Source organism: Lepidothrix coronata, unplaced genomic scaffold (genome assembly GCF_001604755.1).
Source record: "Lepidothrix coronata isolate B3197 unplaced genomic scaffold, Lepidothrix_coronata-1.0 Scaffold32, whole genome shotgun sequence".
NCBI classification, from domain to species: Eukaryota; Metazoa; Chordata; class Aves; order Passeriformes; family Pipridae; genus Lepidothrix; species Lepidothrix coronata.
In genome coordinates this window covers 6,348,932-6,371,627 of record NW_016690212.1, presented here as the reverse complement: position 1 = coordinate 6,371,627, position 22,696 = coordinate 6,348,932, and the positions used below count along the sequence as shown (strand labels likewise).

The 22,696-nt window shown below is 35.5% G+C and overlaps 1 protein-coding gene across 9 annotated transcripts in view; it reads right to left on the bottom strand.

Moving 5' to 3' along the window:
- CCDC146 (coiled-coil domain containing 146) overlaps nucleotides 1-22,696 on the bottom strand; it is a 70,664-nt gene that overhangs the window by 11,035 nt on the left and 36,933 nt on the right. For 6 of the 9 annotated variants that reach the window (XM_017811435.1, XM_017811433.1, XM_017811434.1 and 3 more), the window contains exons 4-14: nucleotides 20,274-20,480; nucleotides 12,419-12,476; nucleotides 11,685-11,861; nucleotides 11,022-11,095; nucleotides 9,472-9,699; nucleotides 8,374-8,560; nucleotides 4,895-4,990; nucleotides 4,414-4,584; nucleotides 2,987-3,075; nucleotides 2,700-2,864; nucleotides 155-373 (exon numbers count right to left, since the gene is read on the bottom strand). In XM_017811435.1, the coding sequence (XP_017666924.1) occupies nucleotides 155-373; nucleotides 2,700-2,864; nucleotides 2,987-3,075; nucleotides 4,414-4,584; nucleotides 4,895-4,990; nucleotides 8,374-8,560; nucleotides 9,472-9,699; nucleotides 11,022-11,095; nucleotides 11,685-11,861; nucleotides 12,419-12,476; nucleotides 20,274-20,480 (1,671 nt within the window). Of the gene's footprint in view, nucleotides 1-154; nucleotides 374-2,699; nucleotides 2,865-2,986; nucleotides 3,076-4,413; nucleotides 4,585-4,894; nucleotides 4,991-8,373; nucleotides 8,561-9,471; nucleotides 9,700-11,021; nucleotides 11,096-11,684; nucleotides 11,866-12,418; nucleotides 12,477-20,273; nucleotides 20,481-20,984; nucleotides 21,059-22,696 lie in introns of those variants that run through there. The other 3 variants (XM_017811437.1, XM_017811439.1, XM_017811438.1) reach the window with 3 other exon arrangements.

Sequence of the window (22,696 nt, the reverse complement as noted above, 5' to 3'; positions counted from 1 at the left end):
AGTGCAGTGAAGCAGATTATTCAGGAAAACACTGAACTGCAGCAGACTTTTTAGTATTCCCGAATACGATTGCTCATAAGCTGAAAACTACTGCTGCTTCATAAATGTCAAAATTAAACACATATTAAACCTTAGATCAAGTTTACATATGTACCTCTCCTCTTGTTGCTGAATAGCCCTTTCACATTTTTTGTGTAGCTGCGCAATTTCCTCTTTGATGTGGGTGACTGTCGTGGTCAGTCTCTCAAGGTTCAAATGCTTTTGCTTTTCTTTTATCTCATCAATGACTTGTGCAATTTTGCAATAATTCTTTTTGAGCTGCTCTACTATTCTTGCATTAATTTTAATCTTCATATGCTTTTCCTGCAATTTTCTTTAACATAACAGAAATGTGGGAATGTTTTTAGTCCTTTCAATTTGAAACCAATTTCAGCAATTAAAGGCAGATCTTAAACTTATTCCACAAATACACAAAGGATCCTCTATGTCACTCTGCTTCACAGAAGCATTACAAGAAGTAGAAAGACTCTCTGAAATGGTTTTTCTTTGCAAGCTCTTTCCAGCTTGAAAAGAATTGGATTATGGCCCAAGAAAAATGCTATAAAGGGAGCACTGCACTACAGCTCTTTTATTCTCTACTGGGTAGCCCAAGGGGCCATAAGAATTAAAGTTCAAGAGCAGAAGCATAAACTGTGATGAAAAGTCTTAATGTGTAGAAATCCTGCCCTTCTATTTAAAAAACAATATTTAAATCATTTTTGTGGTTGCAACTCAAAGCTCTCCTAGTTTATTGTTTATAAAATGATGTATCACAACATTAACACGAGAAAGTTATCAGCTTACCCATTTGACAGAAAAAGAAAATCATGGAGGAAGGTTAGTGACAAGATCACATAAAAATAAACAACAGATCTCATCATTTCCAACATCCTATGCTGGTCACTGGATGATGGTTCCTCACTTAAAAGACAGATTCTTGTTTTACGTGAATCATTCCCTTGCTCACAACATGGAACTTAGAGTTAGTGCCTTTGATCGGTGGAAATATCACTTCTGGATACACAGCATTATCTCCGCTGGGAAGATATTGACATCAACATACAAAAGAGGTAGTGAAAGGAGAAACATAGTCTCCTGTTGAAATACAGGCCTGCAGATGAAATATCCTCCCCTCCTAGGCTCCACCGTTAAATTTCTGAATTGCTGTATCCAGAGCAGGGAGCTGCTTTCTGGTTCGTTTCCCCCACATGTATAATGCTTTGAGTACCACAGGGTATTACTGAGTTGAATTAAACTTCTGTAAATCAAGTTTCAGACTGAAAGCATGACAGTATTGCAGAAATGCAATGTGTTTTAAATATTTTCTGAAAATTTTTTTGTCTTATCTGGACGGATACTCTGTCCTCCAAATTGTATAAGCTGTAGTGAAGTCAGTGATACCAATACTAAAGTCTGTTACTGGGATCAAAGATATTTTTCATAGGCAAGAGGATTACTGAGAATTCAGTACCTCTTGCTAGTTTTAAATCCAGGCTTGTAGAGACCAAAATATCTGTTAGATCTATATTGAGTAGGGTTATCTATAATAATTATATATTTGTGATATCTATACAATATTTATCTGTCTTAGCCTTTTTTCCCCTTCTTTCTGCTAAGGTCTCAAAAATTTTACCACAAAATGTCAGCTTGTACACCTTGACAAAATCACTTCAATCATTGAAATTCCACTTCTTTTACAGCTACCTCCAGCATGACTTTGAAATCAAACTACTAAGAGATTACACTGTTAGTGTATTCTTTGGTCTGATTGTGCAATTTTTGGTACCAAATAACAAAGTTTTGGGAAAATCAAGTTATTCTTAAACTACTCAGTTTTTGTTGTCNGGCTACTCACTATCTCCCTACTTGCCCAACTATTAATTTCCAAGACATTGTAATTCTGTCTGTATTGCAGCATATCATCACTAGGATTACAAAAGATGGCAACAAGATATCTCCACTAAATAATGGTCTAGGGAAAAACAGAGTCACAAACACCAGTTATTCTGCCTCATCTCTTTGTTGTGAATGTAACCTTTCATTTTGTCTAAGATTGCTTGGAAATTGAAATCACGTTTTGTTTTATCTGAAATAAATGTTATCTAATAAACTCCATGTGAGTTTGAACCAAGAAACCCCATTTATTCTAATTTAATAATTAGACAGCCAAATTATTAGGTGATTACTAGCTAGTGACTCATTTAATATACCATGCACAACTTCACTGTGGAATCATATGTGCCAGACCTCTTTTTCTCTAAGGACAGCAAGTATGAGCACAACAGTATCGCTCATATTGAATGGAACAGCATGAAAATCCAAACATTAAGAGATCTAAGAACTGTTCTATAAAGGAAATGCAATGAAAATTTATGCCTTTGAAGAATGGGAAAGTGAGGGAGTAGCCAGACAAACTTCAAGAGTGTTTCTTCCCATGCAGTGATGCCCAAGCCAGTTGTGAAGTCTTAGGGGGATAGGAAATTCGAATAGATTTTGTCGGGATATTGCTAAATGTCTTTGTTTTAATCGGGTTTTAAAAAGCAGAATAATAACTATCAAGGATAATATAGGCATAATTGAAGACAGACTAGATTCTCTCCTAAGATGTTTTCTAATCTTACATTTCTATAATTGTGAACTACAGCTTCTTTTAAACTCACCTTTCCTTGGCTATAAGAGTATTCCTTAAATTTTCTATTTTATTTTCTAGGAATTTTACTCGGTTTCCAGCTTCCCTTGCTTTCCACTGAGCACCACGCACCAACTGTATACATTTATCCCTTTCAATCTGGATAAAATCACACATTTTAGCAAATCCTTGGAGTCTGAAGAAATGACACAAGTAAAAAATAATTATTAGAATTTTATGCATACATTACTTGGATAAAAGTTGCTTTAAAAGACTTCTTTAGATAATGTATTTGATGTATTGTTATTATTTTCTTACTGGTTTTGGATATCTCTTCTCCTCTTTTTATAGACTTTTAATTCAACATTCCTTCTTTTTAATTCTTTAATAAGACTTTGGAGTTGGATCTGAAATTTAAATAGAATTTAGTGAGCACTTTAGATATATCAAAGAAATGTCTTCAAAGAAATTACTTAGAACAGCTCTTAGATGAGGAAGACAGTGAAAGGAGATAATTATAGGAACTTTTTCTAATGATGATGAAATATTTTTATTAAAATGACATCAAAGAGCACCATTTTCCCATCTATATTAAACTGACAGTGACTGTTACTAATGTAGATAATTTGATGCTGCATCTTAAATGCTTCGTCCCCTGAATCTGGAGTTCTGCTGTTTCTACTAAGCAGCCTCTCAATTCCATCACTGTAGCATTATTTGGCATATGCACTACGGAATTGTATGTTTACAAATAAAATTTCTTTTTTACTCAATCCTAACTTTTAAGTAATCACTGATGATTAAGCAGAATGGTACATGTGCATCCTGTTAACTCTCTGGACCTTTTGATTTCAGTTGTGTTCAGTCCTCAATAGCCTGGGCCATTAACATTCAATGCATAGGCCTTTTCTCCCCTCCCACTTACCAGTGGTGGGTGATGGGTTGCAGCTTTGGGCACGTCTGTGTGTTCCTGAATTTGTATTGTTTTATTTTTTTTTTAATCCGTTTATAGATTGATTTTTATTGAAGGTACAAAACCTGACATGTTTGTTTATTCTATTTTTATAGGCAATCAGAGATTCCCAAGGTGCTAGAAGGGTGGCTTAACTAATTTATCTGAACACAGACATACATTTTGGAACATAAATAGTTGGTTCCCATATAGCAATTTTGTATTTAGTAAATAGTGTGTGACATCACACCACACACATGATATTATAATAAAAACAAATTAATAAAAATGCAGGCAGCAAACACAATGACTAATCATAGGAAAATTTTTCTTTCCCTTTGCTTTCTCTAAATCAATATAATTAGTTATGCCTTGAAATTTAACAGGAAAATAAAGATTTCTGCCTCTCCTTGGAATGAGTAGTGTTCTGTTTTTCTCCTGATGTCCATATATTTGTAAAATAAAACACAGAGTTGTACTTCTGAGAATCTTGGGTGAGGTTATCTGCTTTTCCGCCTCTTTCTTTCAAATTGTTCATTTTATTCTATAGGCTTGAAAGAAAATGTTTTTTTCAAATACCTTGTTTCAATTGTGGAGTGATATTTTAATAAACTGCAGCACTGCACCACGAATTGCCAATGAAACACCACAGTATTGTGTGAGCTTCCTGCATTCTGATGGAATTTCAAAGCTAGAGTGAGAAATGAAAATAAGGCTCCCCTCACTAGTAATTTAATTTCTCCCTATATCAGTCTTTACTTTTGAGAAGTTTTCCAAATATATAATTTTTTACCTTGGCTTTCTGAACATCCCTGGATTTCAGTTGCCTCTCATCAGCTCTGAGAGAAGTCAGATGTATAAGTTTGGATAACTCAGTTCTGCGTTTTTCCTGCTCTTTGAAAAGCAAGCGTTCTTTAGCAATGCATTCTTCTAACATGTGGGCATCCATATCTGAGATCATTGCCTAGAGAAAATTAAATTTAATTCCTTATGCATCAGTGCATCAGTGTTGGCAAACCCAAAGTTGAAAATACTTTGGGTTTATGTGCAAAGTAAAAAAATATACAAACTACATGGATTTAAAAACATAAATATTTTTAATTTTTTTTTAAAATTACAAACAAATGGTCTTTAAAATTGAACAAATACTATCCCATTTTCTCATCAGAAAGCTGCAGCTAGAAACTCCCATTATTTTTTCTTCAAGCAGTTCCTTTAATCTCGTGTTAGACAACCATTACAGTGAAAAAATGTGAGAAAGCAGAACTCAGCACCTGTTCAGCCAAACGTCTCTTGACCATTTCAATTTCCTCCTGCACTTCTCGTCGTCTTTCTAATAATGCTTCATTATTTCTTGCGTTAGTTTCTACCTAGAAAAATAAACCAAGCTCACTGAATGATGCAAACAAAAAATGAGGAAAATGTAAACTGCAGAGACTCTATTTGTAGTTACTCAAATTAAGAAATTAATTTCCTTTCTTATTACAATAGCTAGTCCAAGAGTGCTTCATTGAGTATAGTTCATCAGCAACTTATCAAAGTTTCTCAAATTTTCCTTTTAAGAACTCTGAACACTAAACTTCGCAAAGCCCAGTTTAAGGAATGAATTTAGAAGGCTCATGTTTTTCAGCAACTAAACTGTCATTAAAAAAAACAATAATCACAAAAAGAGACTATGTAAAAATGTCACCTTCTAAATTCACGAAGGATTTTCAGAATGAAATTCTGACCTTACCGAAGGAAAAAAATAGATCTACCACTGACTTTAGTACAGTCAGCATTTCACATCTATGTAGATTGGACATCACATTTTTTCTTTTCATTATTAAAGTGGGATTTTCCTTAGGCTCTAGAAAGTCAAAACTAACAACACAAATATTTATGTACTATTTTTTCAGAAACATTATGGGAAAATTTTTTTATTCAATCAGATATTAAAATTATGTGAAGGAATAAGTTAGAAACTACCTCTGACTAAAATATATCTGAACAATCTCACTACAACTACTTGCATGATATAACTCGTAAGACAAAAGGTTGTATTGACCTCACTGTGACTAAATTCACTTAAAAATTCTTTATGGTTATAAGCAAGTAAGAAATAAATGCAGCATATGCAGGCATATGTTACCTATCTAATTGATGGGGACAAACTTTTTAGCAGGGCCTGTTGTGAAAGGACAAGGGGTAATAGTTTTAAAATAAAAGAGGGTTGGTTTAGATTAGACACAAGGAAGAAAGAAATTTTGTACAATGAGGGTGGTGAAACACTGGCACAGGTTGTTCTGAGAAGTGGCAGATGCCTCATCCCTGGAAACATTCAAGGCCAGATTGGACTGATCTCAGAGCAACCTGATCTAGATGAAGGTGTCCCTGCTTATTGCAGGTGTTTGAAATAAATGACCTTTAAAGATCCCTTCCAACCCAAATTATTCTATGATTCTGTGATTCTAATTGCAAGTCTGTAATTCATATGGGTGGGAAAGAAATCACATTTAACAACACATCTGGAAGATTTTCAAAGATATCTTCCTCAGATCTCAACCAGATGTTAGAGATCAAAACACTATAAATCAATACTGATAAGAAGATGTTTTGCATTTGTGATTTTAACTTCTGTGATAACACTGTAAAATTAAACATTCATTTGCATTAAGTGAAAGAGAAACAAGAGCACAGTAAAGGTCAAACTGTGGAGTTAATTTGGTTGCAGCTGCCAGCTCAGAGATTTGATTTGACTTAGGTTTACTAAAAAGTCAATAAAACTTGTTCTAAGAAAGTGATTTTCACTCTTGTTGTGGGAGCAAAACCAGCTTTTCTTTGAAGCCTATATTAGTTACTGCTTCTGCCGTGTTAAAGTTAAAAGCTCATATAAACATCTTTAATCCATTAAGGACTTTTGCTCACATAAGATATGGCTAAATTTAGGCACTTCTGGCTGTCTCTGCAGTGGCCTGACTGAAGGAAAGGCACGCATGGAGAGGAGCAGCAGTTCTGCTCCAGGCTGGTGACGGCCGGAGCTGCAGTTCTCTTTCACACAGAACATCGGCGTTTAGCAATAGCTGACCTTTCACAACTTACTAAGAAGAAAAACACATTTGAAGGAAGTGTTCCTGTAATTTCCTTGTTCTAAAAACCAGTCATTTTGCACTTAGCTTATGATTCAAAATAAGAGAAATTTGGGGAAGCACGCTGCCATACTGCTGCTTCTGCAACCACATATTTAAACTAGCGACCGATTCTTGTGATTTTTTTCACTTGGAATCACAATGAATAAATGTGAATCTGGGGGTTTAAGTAGTTAAAGGAATTTTATCTACTTAAAATATTTTTTAACTTTTACTAGGTGTGCTCCCAAGTCTTACACATTAAAATTGCCTCTACATAACAAAAGCCAAACAGGATCAGGGTTGACACTTGACTCTCCCATACTGCAGTACTGCCTTTGAACTGACTGCTGCAGAGGAGCCATGATTTCACATTTGCTCTTCTAAAAGAGCTGGGAAAGGAATCAGAGAAAAACCAAGCATGGGAGGATGGGCCAAAGCAACTATATTGCTGTGGCCTGTTTGCAGTAGGGCAGCATCCTGCAACTTCTTGAGTAAAATACTGATTAGAATTCCACTTTTGTCTCTCCTGCCATTCCCTTTCCTCTACTCCTCATGATGACGGTACTTGTAAGACACATACAATGTTCTTGTCCTTTCAGTGTGAAGGAACTGAGCTGGGCTGGGATGGATTTCAATCTCACCCCAGACTGTGAACTCTAATCACAGTTGTCGGTGAGTTACAGAATTTGATTTTAGCATTACATGTGGTTTAGCATTACAATTGTGGTTCTCCCTCCAGGAATATTTCTTCAATAGGAGCACAAGAAAAAATGCCATCTCCTAGATTCTCTTAGCTGATTCTCTTAGCTGATTCTCTTAGCTAAGCTTTAAGATCAAAGTCTGGAATGTGAGTCAACCCTATAAACATTATTTCAGGAAATTCAATCCAAAATTTTGTTATGTAGTTATAGAGCTTTCCTCTCTCCTCGCAGGTAAACTTATATTACTAGGTGAATACAAGTGAATTCAGGAGGAATTTCAAGAGAGATAAAAAGATATTGTTTAATAATATTAAATATTATCAAGTAATATTAATGTTATTTAAATAGAAAAGCTAAGTATGTATGACTTTTGATATGAGATAGTTATTTTTTAAAACATTATAGTGAAGTGATGTAAGACTCTTTTCTGCCCTGAATTGCTTAGATGTACCAAGAAAAATTTCAAAGATAGTGTCAAAGTAGGAAACATCAAGTCCCGTGAAAAATATTCACCTAAATAAACAAGATTAATTTTGTAACACTGACTTACAATTCAGACTAAGCAAGAGCAAGTATAAGAGAAAAAAGAAAGAAAGAATAGAAGAACCAGTGATGAGAGAAAGAGAATATTAAAAATTTATAGGCATAGTAAATTTTTAAGAAAGAACTGGAAGCAGAAAAGAAAGAAAATGCTCTGAATACACAAGCAGAATGAGACTTTCCTTTAAAATCACCATTGTCAAAAGCTTAGGTAAAACAGAAAAGAGCAAAGAAATATTGAAAGCGGAATGAGTGAAATACTAATGCAAGGAGGAAATGAGGAAGTTGAAATAAGTCTTCTCCCCTTCCTTCTTCTAGGACCGTCAAGAGATTTGAGGACTGTCATGAAAGATTTCTTACAAGAAAAATTAGAATCTTTATGATCAATGCATTCATACAGACCTCTGATTTGAGTCTTTTATGCTGTGCCTTATCTCGTTCCACAGAATCATAAATCATACCCAGTTGTACTTCCAACACTTTTAAATTTTTCAGTTCTCTCTCCTTCTGTGTTTGTTTTTGAGTGAGAATATCACGTTGGTTTTTGTTCTCTAAGATACATTTATTTAAACTGTTTTCCAGAATTTCTCTATGGAGATAGACACAAAATTTTAGCAACTTCACCAAGACATATATGTAAATAGGCATGGCCATTTTAATGGTTTTGAGTACCTCATTATTATGGCTGAGCAGCAAGATAAACTCACAAACTACTGACAAAAATTCCCTAAAAAGGTAGCATTTTTATAAACGTAATCAATTCCAATGTTATTCTTAATTATGTCAATGGGGTCTCATAGTCTGTTCTAAATATGCTAAAAAATCCAGGGAAACTAGCACATATAAGAAGACACAGTTTTTAGTATGAGGTAATATTTCAATGTAAAGAGGCACAGGCTTTTAATACAAAACTTTAAAGGCAAAAGCATTGTTAGTGAGCATACGGCCATGATTACAACTATACATGTCCCTCTGCAAAGAAGGAATAATTTGAAGCTTGCCATCAACCTAATAGTTTATTTTACTTTACCAAGTATATATAAGCTCATAATTCAAGGGAATATTAAAGAAATGAGTAACCAATCCCCACTGAAATTCAGGAGTTCCTGAGTGCAGACATCTATGTTCCTCATTTGAAAATGAAAATACTGACATACTCTTTTCTTCTTCAGTTTACTTTCAGTGGGCTACACAGGAAAGAAAATATCTGTACTGAAGAGAGAAACCTCCTACAATATTGCCCTTTTCAGGGCAAAATCCAGTTTCACTCTCCCAGGATTTTATCAAATGCTTATGCTTTTGGATGTTTTTCTTCAAGTCAGATTCCAGATTCCAAATTTTTATATAAATATTTCTGAAGACAAAACCAAACCTGATCATTTCCAGTCGGCACTGGTTGCAGCCTAAAATTTGAAAACAGAAGCAATACAGCAGAAGAAAGAAACAGACTTTTGAGAACAGGGAATTGTTCACTCATACTACATGGCTTATGTCTCTAACCTGTCTGATAGGATTGCTAATTCCTTCTCTGTGTTAATTTCTAGTAATTTTGTCAAACTAATGCGTTCTCGTTCTTTGCTTTCTAGCAAAACTTGGTTGCTATCCAATTCCTTCTTTACATCTTCTCTTTCTTGTAAAATCTCTTCAGTCCTTTTTTCAATGGCTTTCAGGGTTCTATTCAACTCTCCTATTTCATCATTAAGGGCTTCATTCTTCTTCTCTGCATCGCTGTGGATATATTTTAACAAAGCAGTAGGGGTTAATTTTTCTACATGCATATTTAAATGGCAGAATGTAATTGGACACACAGAATAATTTCACCTAACAATATAGGCCATATGTTTGAAAGCAGACTACACACAGTGAAAAGCTTCAAATTGCAGTACAGTTCAACAATAAAATTGCAGTTAGGCATGGGACTAATTGAGAGTTTAGCACCATTACAGTGTTAAAAAGACTTCTAGCAAACTGATTTCTGGTAACATTACTAGGTACATAGGTGTGATGCTTCTAAATACTATTCCTAAGACTGGGAACTCTGGTTAGCTCATTCTGTGATGTGATTATAAAGTATAAAGATTCATTTAAGTACTTCATTAATAGCAATCTACACAATGTAGGTTTTAAAAATTGCTTCTCTGTAACACTATAGGGAAAACTTCTTAGATTTATGATGGCAGAGTTACATTATGCAGAATAGTGAGGAAAACGTAGAAGAAAACCATCATACAAGTTTGAAATCCAAGAAATTTAACATAATAAACATAGAATCTTCTGTATTAAAAATAGGGACTGGAAGCAGGAGACACAAAAACTTCAGAGCACAAACAGGGTGCAAACTCCATCATTCATCCGGATGGCAACTGGACCTTTGGGATCTGTGAGTGACCTGGCCGAAACTGCACAGTGCTAATTAGGTTTTACACTTACAGAAAACAGCACATGCCATGCTTCAGGGGAGAAAAACCCCAGCTCCACAAGGGAGAGAAAGAAAAGGCTGGCTACTGGCTTACATTTTCCCTATTGAAGTATTAGAGACCACAGTTTATGTCAGGAGCTTACAGCAAAGCACCTGTGACTCAACAACTGGTCCAGAAGTATCAAGGGAAAAAGATGATGTAGCTCAGGCCAGACTGTCAGCTGTGGAAGCTGCTGGTTTCACTGAGCCCAGCAGAGATTAGCTAATACACAGTCCCTAAGCACTAGAAACTGTAAAAAAAGCCTAATTGTGAGATTATACGGTAACATTATTTTCCACTAAACTTCTACTAAGTGTCATATATAGTAATGCAGTACAGTAGGATGGTTTAGCAAATTTTGACCAAGCTTTACTCCAAGTCTTTCTTTGTTGTACTTAAATTTACCATGTTTCACTCCATATACTATATTTTTCAGTACAGTGCATGGATTTTAGGTGAATAATAGATGCCTTGTTAAATGTTGATCCTAATTTTAATCAACAACTATCCTCAATCATCTCTATAACAAATGGATTGGAAGAAGTCATACATATATATTTATGTATATGGAATTATCTATTAAAAACATACATTTTTTTCCGATATATCTTCTCAGTTTCTTTTGCAAGTTGTTTTGGAACACCAAGGATCTTAACTAGCTCACTCTAGTGACAAAACAGAAAGGTTTGATTAATAGCCTCAAAAACTGAAGAGTTTTCATAGCAGTAATATTCACTTAGAACTGCTGTGAACATGGATAGGAAACGTGTTTTTTAATTACTTGTGTTTGTCCCAGGGAATTGTAGCTGCTACTTTTGAAAATAAAAATTGATATTTACAATTTCATTGTATCTGCAAGATAAAAACCATGCTTGAATATTATTAATACATTTTTTTAATGTTATTTATCCATGGAAAGGAAAGCAGCAAACCCAGGAATGTTTAATCATAAATCTGTATTAACTTTAGTCTGAGCAACCTACAATAACACAGTATAGCAAAAATGTCTTTATAGAAACTATTTTTTAATCAAAACCATGACTATTATTATTTCCTAAAGGAGTAATAAGGATATGGCACAGCAGTATGTTTCATGCCTATTGAAAAATGATCTTATATATAATGTAATGCCAAATATAATGGATTTGGAATGACAAACAACATCAAGAACATTCACTATTGGACAAAATATGTATCATATACACATCCATGCACACACAGAGATAAACATAGGCACAATTAATTTTGTGTTACTTTTAAATTAGTCTGCATGTCCAGAAGCTTTTCTGTTTCTTCCTCATCTACTAATATCAGCTTTTGTTTGGATGAAACAGCTTCTTCTATTGCATGAATTTCTGCTTTCCTCTCATCTACTTCTTTGCAGAGCTCATCACAATTTTCTTTCAGCTGTTTAATTTTCTCATCGTCTTTCTTTAAAAATGAAGTAAAAGATCAGATTAATTTTATTTTCCTTTTTACATTTTGCATGCTTGAGATAATACAGAATCACCAACACTGAACCATGACAACATTTCTTGCGTGAAGGTATGGAATATATTTTTCTTTATCAGATGTGTGTTTCTTCTATCAATAACCATCAGAATATTATTTCCAACAAAACCACATATATTCATCAGGATTTATGACTGCAAATGTATTTTCATGCTCACATCCTAGAATCAAAAACCTGCAGCTATCTTTACATGCAGTATCCATTTGCTGAATACAGTAAACATTTTCTTAGTAAACAAAAAAAAATCCAGATCTTTTCTGAATCAGTTATTTATTGCTTGCCCTGAAGTTATCAAAACTGAATTATATAATATATCCTCTCCTATAAAATCTACTTATTTTAAAATCTATTTTTCTCTGTATTCCATATTTTAAATAAACTCTAGAGAGACACATCGTGAAAATATTTTCACTATTATTTTTATACATTAGATGACAGAATATAAAACATTGTTTTTCTCGTGTTTTGTACTTACCTTTTTTTCTGAAATTTTTTCATATTCATTTTCCAGAAGCGTTTTTTCTTCTTGCAAACTACAGTAAAAATCAAAGAAGAGCTAAATATATTAGTAATATAATACCCATTACTGTAATATAGTAAATGGCAAAAAAGTATGGAAGCCTGTCCTGTGTTAGACTAAAACACATGGTGAATTATCATCAGGGCCAATAGAAAGGTGTCCCAATTTAAAGGAAGGTTGCTGAGTGGTAATTCAGGGTCCTGAAAACCAGGCTGTACATATGGAGTCTTTCTCTACAGTCCACACATGTAAATTTTTGAATCTGATTTTTCTTAGTCTGAGCACCTCCTGCAGGGATGCATGTACGCCTCACTCACCCTTGCCTTTTACTAGTGGTACCCTACACCCACAGTTTCTCCCAACCTCAGAAAACAAAATTTTAACATGGAAATAAGGCAAAAGGAAAGAGGAGGTGGGTCATAAATAGTCACAAAGACCTGACAAGAAAGTCACAAGAAAGTGCAATTGCTAGTGAGAAACTTTCTTCTTCCTACGAATGATTGCTCCTCAAATCCGAACAGGAGCCTGTGAAAAAAAAAATCCTGAAAAGTGGCAGGGGTTATAGGCTATGCCAAAGGGGTATGGGAGAAAACTAAGTTGAATAACCACAGAGAACTTAACCTGTATCCAAAACTAAATTGCAATTTAATTTCAGGCAACAATAGAGACAAATGCTGAAGAGATGAAGAATGAGGAAAGGAAGAAATAGGAAAGCCCTTAGATCTTCTGGGTGTATTTTTAGTAAGGCTGCCCTAAGGAAGATGAAGGAGTGACTACGAAAGGGGAGCTCAACCAACAAGATTGTTGGATGTACATAGGGAGCTTCTTGGTGGCAGGTAGGTAAATACTGCTAAATACAAAAAATTATCCCATGGAAGGTGTGTCTGTACCTCCCCAGTGCATACAGGAACAATTCTGCACCTATAGGAGGTAAATGGGCTACAGCAGCCTGCATGCCATCACAACCAAACTGAACTTACTGAGTCATTGTGCTACTGATTGGCAACAAAGAAGGCAGTTTGTTTCAGAGTAATTAGTATGTACAATGACATTTCTGAGTCTCAGGGTGTAAAGGAGTAAAGACTGCAGCTGAGGAATTGGTGGCACGACCAAATCCTCTGTCCCAGGTATAGCAAAGAATCATCTTGTGTGCTTAAATGTGTTTCTAACTCCAGTGGGAGGATGTGCTGCTCAGGTTTCCCTGAGACTCAGGGCAGCCAGTTAGAATAAATAACTCTTTAATTCAGGGGAGCATTAAGAGAAGGGGACAAGCTTCACTGGAACACTTGTGTAACTTGGAACTATAAACTGGGGTAAGAGAATCCACCCCACCTACCCAAAGCAGCTATTACAGTTGCATCTGAATGTGACTGATACAGAAGAGAGGTAGCTGATTGCTATTTGTTGGGGTTTTTTTCTGAAACCTTTCAGTAGCAGTGTAAGACTTTGCATGGTGGTGGTGGTTCAGGTTTCAGAAAGTGTGTGGTCCTCGTAAGAGAGATCAATCTCCAAGCAGCCAACCTTGTGGAGGACCATTCCTAGGATCTTATGTTCAACTCTTTATCAGTGCAGATTTAAGGTTCTTCCTCCCCTCCTCCCCTCCAGTTCCAACACCCACACCCTCTCATTAAACTCTTACTTTTCAGTCCTCCAGCAAAAGGAGTGAAGCTTATACCTGGAAGTCTCAGGCAACATATTTTCAGTTACAGTAAGAGAACAGTGAAAAAGGGAACTGAGTTGGTGGTGTTGCAATTCAAACAAAACAAAACAATATGAATAAGAAGCTCTGGCTCAGATAAAGAGCAAAGAGAAAATAAAGACACAGAGTAGATGTTGTTGATTTACAGAATGCATGCATGTCTTCATGGGCAGAGTACAAGGTGCCTCCACAGGGACTGGTAAGTCCAAAAACTAATTTGAATGCCAGTGTTTGAACACCCATTGAGTGAATGAGGTTGCAAAACAAAACCTTTTAAAGAAAAAAGTTGAATTTCAATCAATCTTCCCCCCAAATTGATAAAATTAATTTTAAAAGTTCTATTCCAAAATCATATTCCAAACACATTTTGGAAGCATTCCTAGTTGAGCTCCTAGTCGGGACTCACATAATCACACTAGGGATAATGAATGTCCACTTTGCACTAATACCTGTAACTGTTTGACTGCCACAAAATATTATTAAATAAGTCCTGTGCAAAATGATTAAAGAGCTACTGCATTGCTTGTTGTCAGTCCATGCTGTGCCCTCTTTAATATCACGCTAGACGATCAAAAGAGCAATATCAAAAATCAGGAGGGAGAGCAAAGTTGACACTGTTTTCATTTTGTCACATTCCTCACTCATGAGGACAGATTCCTGTGGAACCATTCCAGTTTCACAACAAAGACTTTTCCATCCAGCAAAAGTAAAATGATTTGAACACCTCATTTTCTGTGACATAAACAAAGGCAACACTGAACTTGAAGCAGGAAGTTCCCTAAAGAGCTGGCAGACCAACTACTTGTACAGTGAAGGTGGTAAAAAAGGGGGTAAAAAGAAAGAAGAATCACTTTTAAGCTATTAGTTTGATCCAGTTGCCCATATACAGAAGTCAGACTGTCAGCCCAGTGTTAACATTCTCAGGCTTCCTTACTGTCAGGGATAAAGACAGGAACCTCCAAAGGGCAGGTCGTCTGTCATCCCAGGTGCCTATTTTAGGATGAGATAAATTACCAGTTTAAGATAAAATATTTCTCTCTGTGGACTCTAAACCAGGATGATTAAATCAGATTAAGAAATCAAATAAGACTCTTCAAAGATTTTAAATTCAGTCTTTGATTTAATAGGTGGACACAGAAGTTTATCTAAGGTAAGCAGAGAAATTACATTTAGCATTTGAATCTTGTAATCTGTGAGGTATGGATATCAATCTCATGAGTGTCTTACTTAGACATCAATCACAACAACAAACAAAATAGCTGCAACTGGTACTAGGCATTTATAATTCCCATTGTTTTATAGCCCTTCTTTGATGATTGTATTTTTCTGCATCACGTGGTTTTTATTATTGTCAATATTATACCTATAACAACACACATAATGAAAAGAAGATAAAACTTCTAAGGTTAAACATTGATGTGTGCAAATGTTTCTAACACCGCTTTTCTTATTTTCACAAAGCTGAATAGCAATACTGTACACGAAAAGCTGCCAGGGATGCAGATGTAATGAGGCAAAAAAAAGCAGTTGAAAATTGGGCCATTAATAAAAATACATTCCAGATGTTTCCCTGAGAGATGTTTACAGCTGCAAACTGACACAGAAATAAAAAAATTAAGACAAAGAGATTAAGAAATGTAGTGGTAGTTGTCAACAGAGGTCCATTTCAGTTACCTCACAAAACAGCTACAACGCTGTTATTATTAGTCCCACCATGCAAGAAAGTGAACTCCTTCAGCTACTCTGTCTTATAGCTGGGATTGCTAAGAAATCCATAGAAGGTGCTTAGCACCTCACAACTAAAATCTAGTGACCACAACTAGAAGATATCACAGCTGACAAGCTGCCAGCATGAGATTCCTGTAATGCTCTTAGCTGTAATTAGTTTGGAGGTACTGGAGAATGCAGTCACAAGACTGGCTGATAACAACTTCAGATGTGACTCCGTTTGTTTTACTTATGGCTTGTAACTCTTTACTAGAAAAACTATGGACAAAAGCTTAACTTTTCCCTTTTTAATTACTGAGTGACTAATACTGAAATATTTACAAGCATTGAAATAATTTTCCATATTTGCAATCCATCTACAGGGACAAACTCAGTTTTGCAATCCTGACTTGCATGCAATCAGAGAGAGCGTGAGAGTACTTGAGTGAAGAGACATTTTGCTACCTGCACAAATGGCTGTGGGACCTGTAGATTGAACCTAGGTTTTAAAATAAAACTGCTTTCAAGAATCAGGCACCTTTAATCTCACAAACTTGTTATAGATAATTTTAGTACAAATCAATTGCTTATTTTTAAATGTATTGTTTAGAAGATAGATTAATTTAGATTAAATATTTATTATTTTTCAATAATAAACTACTGTTGATACCATGTTCTAATAAAGAAAAGCAGCTTTTCTTTATTTTGTCTCACAAAACAGGACTCCAAGCCTCACACAAACATTAAAGCGAAACGTCTCCTCAAGCTAGAACAAACCCTTTATGATCAAACAACAAACCCCTTAAATCCTTTTCTTGTTCTTCTGCTACTTTGATTTTTCAGTCTATATTCTTATTTACTGAGCCTTCTTATCAGTTATATGAAGAAATGTCATGGCTCTGAACACAATTTTACCAGAACCAAATGGAGATCACTGTTTTTCCTTTTACTTTATTAACCTTGTCTTGTAGTTATTGAGAGAAAGAATACTCCTGGAGTCAGCTCTGACTTTGGAATAGTGGCCCAAGCTTTAAAAGCTCAGTAAAATGATTCCAACTCTTGCTCTCTGCCTGTGCTGTGCACTCTGGCACACACAATAGCAACGAGCCCAGTACAACCACATGGCACAACTGGCCACAAGCTGGAAGGGGATGCACACACCTACAGTGGGAGTACACCCCATCCATGCAGTCACCCTCAGGGTGACCTCCCTGACAGCTGAATTGTGTCAGAGGTGCTTCTGAGTATCTCATGTACCTATTCAAGCTATGAAAAAAGTTACAAAATTCCTGAAAAACTGCCGATACTACAATGCCAAAGGCAATTTAAATTTACTCTGGGAATGTTGACTACTCATTGGAACAATAAAGAATTAAACCAGAAGACGAAATATCACCTTCAGCTCTTGAAAAAGGTATCTGATCTAGAAAAAAATTTGTTTACAGGTAAGCAAATAGGAAATAAAATACGGACGAGGGAATACAGAATACTAAGAGACCTTGAGACAAAAAGTAACTTAGCTAATCTATGGTATACCCATATGACTCCTCAAGAGTGAAACTTCATTGTTGTCAGATTTGATTCCAAGTGCAAAAAAGATGCTAAGTACCCTTAGTTATTAGAGAAAGTGAATTGAGGCAGGAAAGAAAGGCGTCAGAGATAAGAGATGCTTCAGAGAAAGAAAGGCTTACAGAAACAGGAAAACAGATCTGCAGAGTCCCTCTCTCACTTCCAGCTCAGCAGTATTACTGAGTAGATATTTTCAAAAAAGGATAAAGTAGATCAGAGACACAAATATTCCCTTCAAAAACTTTTCCCCTCCATGCTCCCTGCCTGCTATACATAAGAAGGTAAATAAACATGTTTGTTTTCAGACTAAACAGCCATTAGTCATAATTCCCAAAGAGAAGTTTACTTGTAAGTGCCAAGCACAGCTGGGACTGTATTAACACAGTTGGACAACAAGGAAAACTGTGTTCCAGAGAGATCAATGGCCAAGAGAGGCTGGACCATGAGTTTTTATCCTGGGAAATGGAGGAAACCAAGCAGCCACCTAACAACAAACTTCTAATACCTTTGATGCAGCTTCCCCTCTTTGACATGGCCAATGCACACACACATTTCAGAAAATGTTGCTTTAATCTTTGTTTAAAACCAGCAGGCATATAGATCTTCATTTTACATCAGTGTTGCTATTAGATCACCTGCTGCTTATAACTCTATTCTGGACATTAATTTTCACTGTCTTTCACAGGTACATAGCCCATCCCTTCTTTAGAAACACTTATTCACACCCAGTATCTGTTTTTCTTCATAGTCCATTTCTCATTTCCGTACTACATTCACTCACACATTCCCTACATATATTCTGCTAGTCCTGTTCATTCTATGCTACTTCAACATCAAAGGCCCTGTAATATCGTGAATATTTCTGGAATTTCTCTCCCAATAAACAAATCCACACATAACCAAGGCACATCCTTCTCACTCCACACCCACAACATGCATAAGATCCTATGCTACCATCAGGCATGGAACAGATTCCAAACAAGGAACAATTAAAAAATCTGTAGCTCTTTGGTTTAGAAAGTTGACAAATTGAAGGGGGAATGAGGTTGTACAAAAGAGATCTATCAAATCATCCTGCAGCAGTGAAAATGAGGAGAGGATCAGATGTTCGTTTGTTGTCTCATCCAATACAAGAACTACAGGGCACTAAATGAAGCTGTAGGAGTCAGGTTAAAAAAAAGCAAGAAGGTGGCAGTTCTTATGTAGAGTTCTTATGTAGTTAATCTGTGGAAATCATTGCCCGAGGTGTTGCAATGTCAGAAGTTTGCTGGGGAGGACACAGGAGAAGTTCAAAAGAAGAGGGGTCAGCTGAGGATTCCCAAATACAGAGGACTGTATTTGGCTCACGAAACCCTCACATCACAAATGGCTGGGGCTGCACTTGTGATCTCTGTTAGATAACGCTCCTCATGGAGCTCTGGTTGGACTGTACAGCTGGGTTTGATCCCGGGCAATACAGAAGACGGAAGTTTCTTATTACAGTGAAAGAACATTTTTCATAGTATGACTGACCCAAAAAGTGTATTTTTAATCTGCAAAATAGGATTTTGAGTTCATATATAAATATTAATGCAGTAAATGTGCAAGGATAATTGAAATAATACCTAAACTGCATTTTATATAGAACAGAATTCTACTTTTGACTAGAGGTAGAAAATAGAGAATGGCAACATATCCCCTAAACATATAAACCCCTTTAATTTTTTTGAAAAGTGATGCAAAATCAGTGAAAAATATTAATGAGGTCAAACAGGTAAAAAGTATGGTATTTTTGAAGAGCTCATTTCTGGACTGCTTGGAAATTGCAAGAAACTCTGTATTTAATAATTATTTCAGGAAACTTCATGTTTCTCAGTTATCCCATAGCAAATAATTTTTTCCAGATGCTTTCCATGTTTCTTTATTTCTCCCACTTCCAATTTGCTTCATTCTCATTTCTTTCTCTCTCAGAGCAAACACTTGGCTCTAAACTCCCCCCCCCAATCCAGAAAGAACTGCCAGAAAAATCTGCTCCATGCAGTGTGTACAGTGTTCCTGCTCTCCTTGCAGAAAAATAGTTTTAACTGCTAAGATGCTGACATTACTTATTTGTATTTATATACACACCAACTACACTATAGCTGGATTGATGATGGGTAAAAATAGCAAGCACCTCACAAAATAAAAATCTGAATTCACCTGCCTAGGTACATATTTTTACAAATGCTATAGTATGTTTGTAATTTTACCATAAAATATTAAGATAATTGAAATATATACAGTATTAAGCTTATTCTTGACTTTTTTTACTTGCATAAAAATGTCAAGATTTTATTCCTTTCAGGGAAAATTTATTATTTTTCTAGTATAAGAATATACATGAACTTCTCCTCCTTTAAGTACCTGAAGAAAAAATCTTGAATACACTGTCCTACCAATGTTAAAAATAGCATTGGGTCTATTTATTACATTGTTTCCATAAAATCCCAGCCAACAGGTCTCTGAGACACTTGAAATGTTTGTATTAAAGGTGTCCTAGACTAGAACTGTTCATGTTAATATGCCTACCCAAAAATTAATCACGCAATGTAGCAAATTTTAAACAGCATTTCAAAGGACACCATATCATGTTCTAAATTTAAAACTATCTACAAATTCTTGCACCAGGGTAAATTTATTCATCACTGAAATGTTGCTGTTACTAGGAAAAGTTTGTGGCAATTTGTTCAAAAACAGCCATCAAGAAATGTGTCCATGTAGGATGGAAATGAGATTGAATTATATTCTATGTTATTGGCTTTCTAGATCCTAGATTAGCTATGATAAAATTAGTAGCATTTGACCACCATTACCTACCACTCTATCTTCAACTGATTCTCATACTCTCTTGCTTTAATAGCATCGTATTCACTTTGGCAACTAAGAAGTTGTTGCCTTATTTGGGAAGCTTCACTGGAAGATTCTTCAGGGACTTGTTCAGGTTTTTCCAGTTCATGCTGTTGTTCCAGTTCTTCACTAAGACGTTTGGCTTCCTGCAACAGCTGGGTCTCAGATTCCTGTAAACTGCATTAAATAGACAAATTTAGAACTAGGCAATAAGAAGCATAAGCTTTGTATTTATACTTTTTTACCTTCCTATAATAGTCAATTCAAGGTTTTCAAGATGAGATGGGATAAAGTCCTGAATAATCCACTCTGATCTCCTAGCTCAGCCTGTGCTGGACAGCAGGTTGGACCTCCTGAGGTCTGTTCAAACCTGGAACATCCTATGATGCCATGAGAGCAGTGGAATCTGGTCACAGGTTTCTTTTCTGCATACCTGGAGTTGGAGTGAGATTCATCTCATCTAATTTTAACCAGATAGAAGACCTTTAGTTAGTTTAATTTATTTGTCTGGCATTTCCTGGACACAAAGGAAGAGACAGGGAATCCATTTTATCCTAAGAAGTGCCAAAGGCTACGTCTAATTCAGTGTGGGGACCTATAACAGCGAGGTATTCACCAGGACAAGGCCCAGTCTGCGCTGTATGACAACTTTAAGTTCCTAATAAATACCAAGACACCTACCCAGTGATGAGGTGCATCTTGCTACTGCTGCAGTGCTACCAGGATCTGAAGTAACTCATTTAATGATACACAAGCTGAAAATACATTTGTGGATATCTGTTGAAGCTCATTATAAGGCCTGTAGACGTGAACAATTATCTGATCTGACTCATATCACCAAAGTCTAGCATCACAGAAACAACAAACTGTAATATTCTATCAGTGTCAGGAGACTGGTATTCATATATCCTTAGGAACCTGTGACAGCTGAATAACATCTTAAAGGCTGTTAGTAAAATACACTGATTATTGTGGAAAAGTCTTAAAGGGAACTACAATATGAAAATTCATATACAATGCACCACACATTAACCTATGCTTTATGCTAGAGACATAGTTGTGTATGCCTTCTCAATATTACTACAGTGTGACTTTTTATATAATGGTATACTTAAATTTGTCACAAATTATGTAGAGGAATAAAGAACTCTATCACTTAACTTTTACTGATTAAAAATAGAGTGCAATTTAATATTTTTTGACAAAACAAGGGAATTTAAAATTTCCCATATTAAGAAACTCTATACATAAATTTTGGATCAAATTTGACTTTTACGGCTTAGGCACAAAACCAAAATTACGTATCACACTGAAGAATAGAGTTGAGATGGTAACTACAAAAACACAAAATATACAAGTGTCTATATTGCACAAACATAGCTGAAATAATATGGCAGAAAAAGTTTTGGTTTGTGTAACATTTCTCCTTAGATAACCACTTCCTTTTTCTAAACTAGAAAATAAGAAAACCACAGACTTCAACAGAAAACAGAGTGTATCTTTATCACGAACAAATAACTTCACGTGTGATGTATTTACACACACATATGAAGGGAAAAATAAATTGACTTACTGTCACTGGATTCTACATAATATTTAGATCTTCTTTAAGTCCAACAGAATGTTTGCAGTTGTAGGAGAAAATATAATTCGTTGTAGTAATACACATTCATTTCAAACACAATTCTTATGTAATGCATACAATTCACATACAGTTACATAAACACATAAGTGATTCTATAAAAACAAAATCCTTACTATTGATTTTTTTAAGATAATAAAAAAAGAAAAAGGAACAAGAAGTGAGTGTTGAATCTAGCTCTTGCTCCCTACAGATGCCAACAGCATTTTTTCGTGTGCTGATTTATATTTAATTGAAGACAATGAAGAAATAGCTGGACATCTACATGATGTACACATCTAGAATCACGAGTGCAAAAGTAGGTTTGTGCAGTCTGATGTGGCAGATTTTGAATTTTTGAATTGATTAGTGTTTTAGCAGAGGCTGAAGAAAATAACATTCCCAATCTGCCAATTAATTTTCATTATTACCTGAGTATCTTATAGCTTGGGTTAGCAGAATATTCAGAATATTCATATTAGGTTCCTAAAGTGAAATAATAAAGATTTACAACTGGGACACATAACTGAGTGACTAAATGTGTTTTCAGTTGCTAAATATGAACTCAGGTACTTCAGCTTCAGATGCAGCCTTACTGCAAAGGGAATGGGTGAGACAGCACCACAATGGATGACAGCCTGTTCCCAGGAAACATATTTTCAAAAGTATATAACACCAACACCTTGAAGAAATGTATCAAAGATTCTATCTGCTAGGTAACATCTCTCAACTTTTCAGAATGCCAAATTGTGCAAAACTGAAAGCAAGAAAG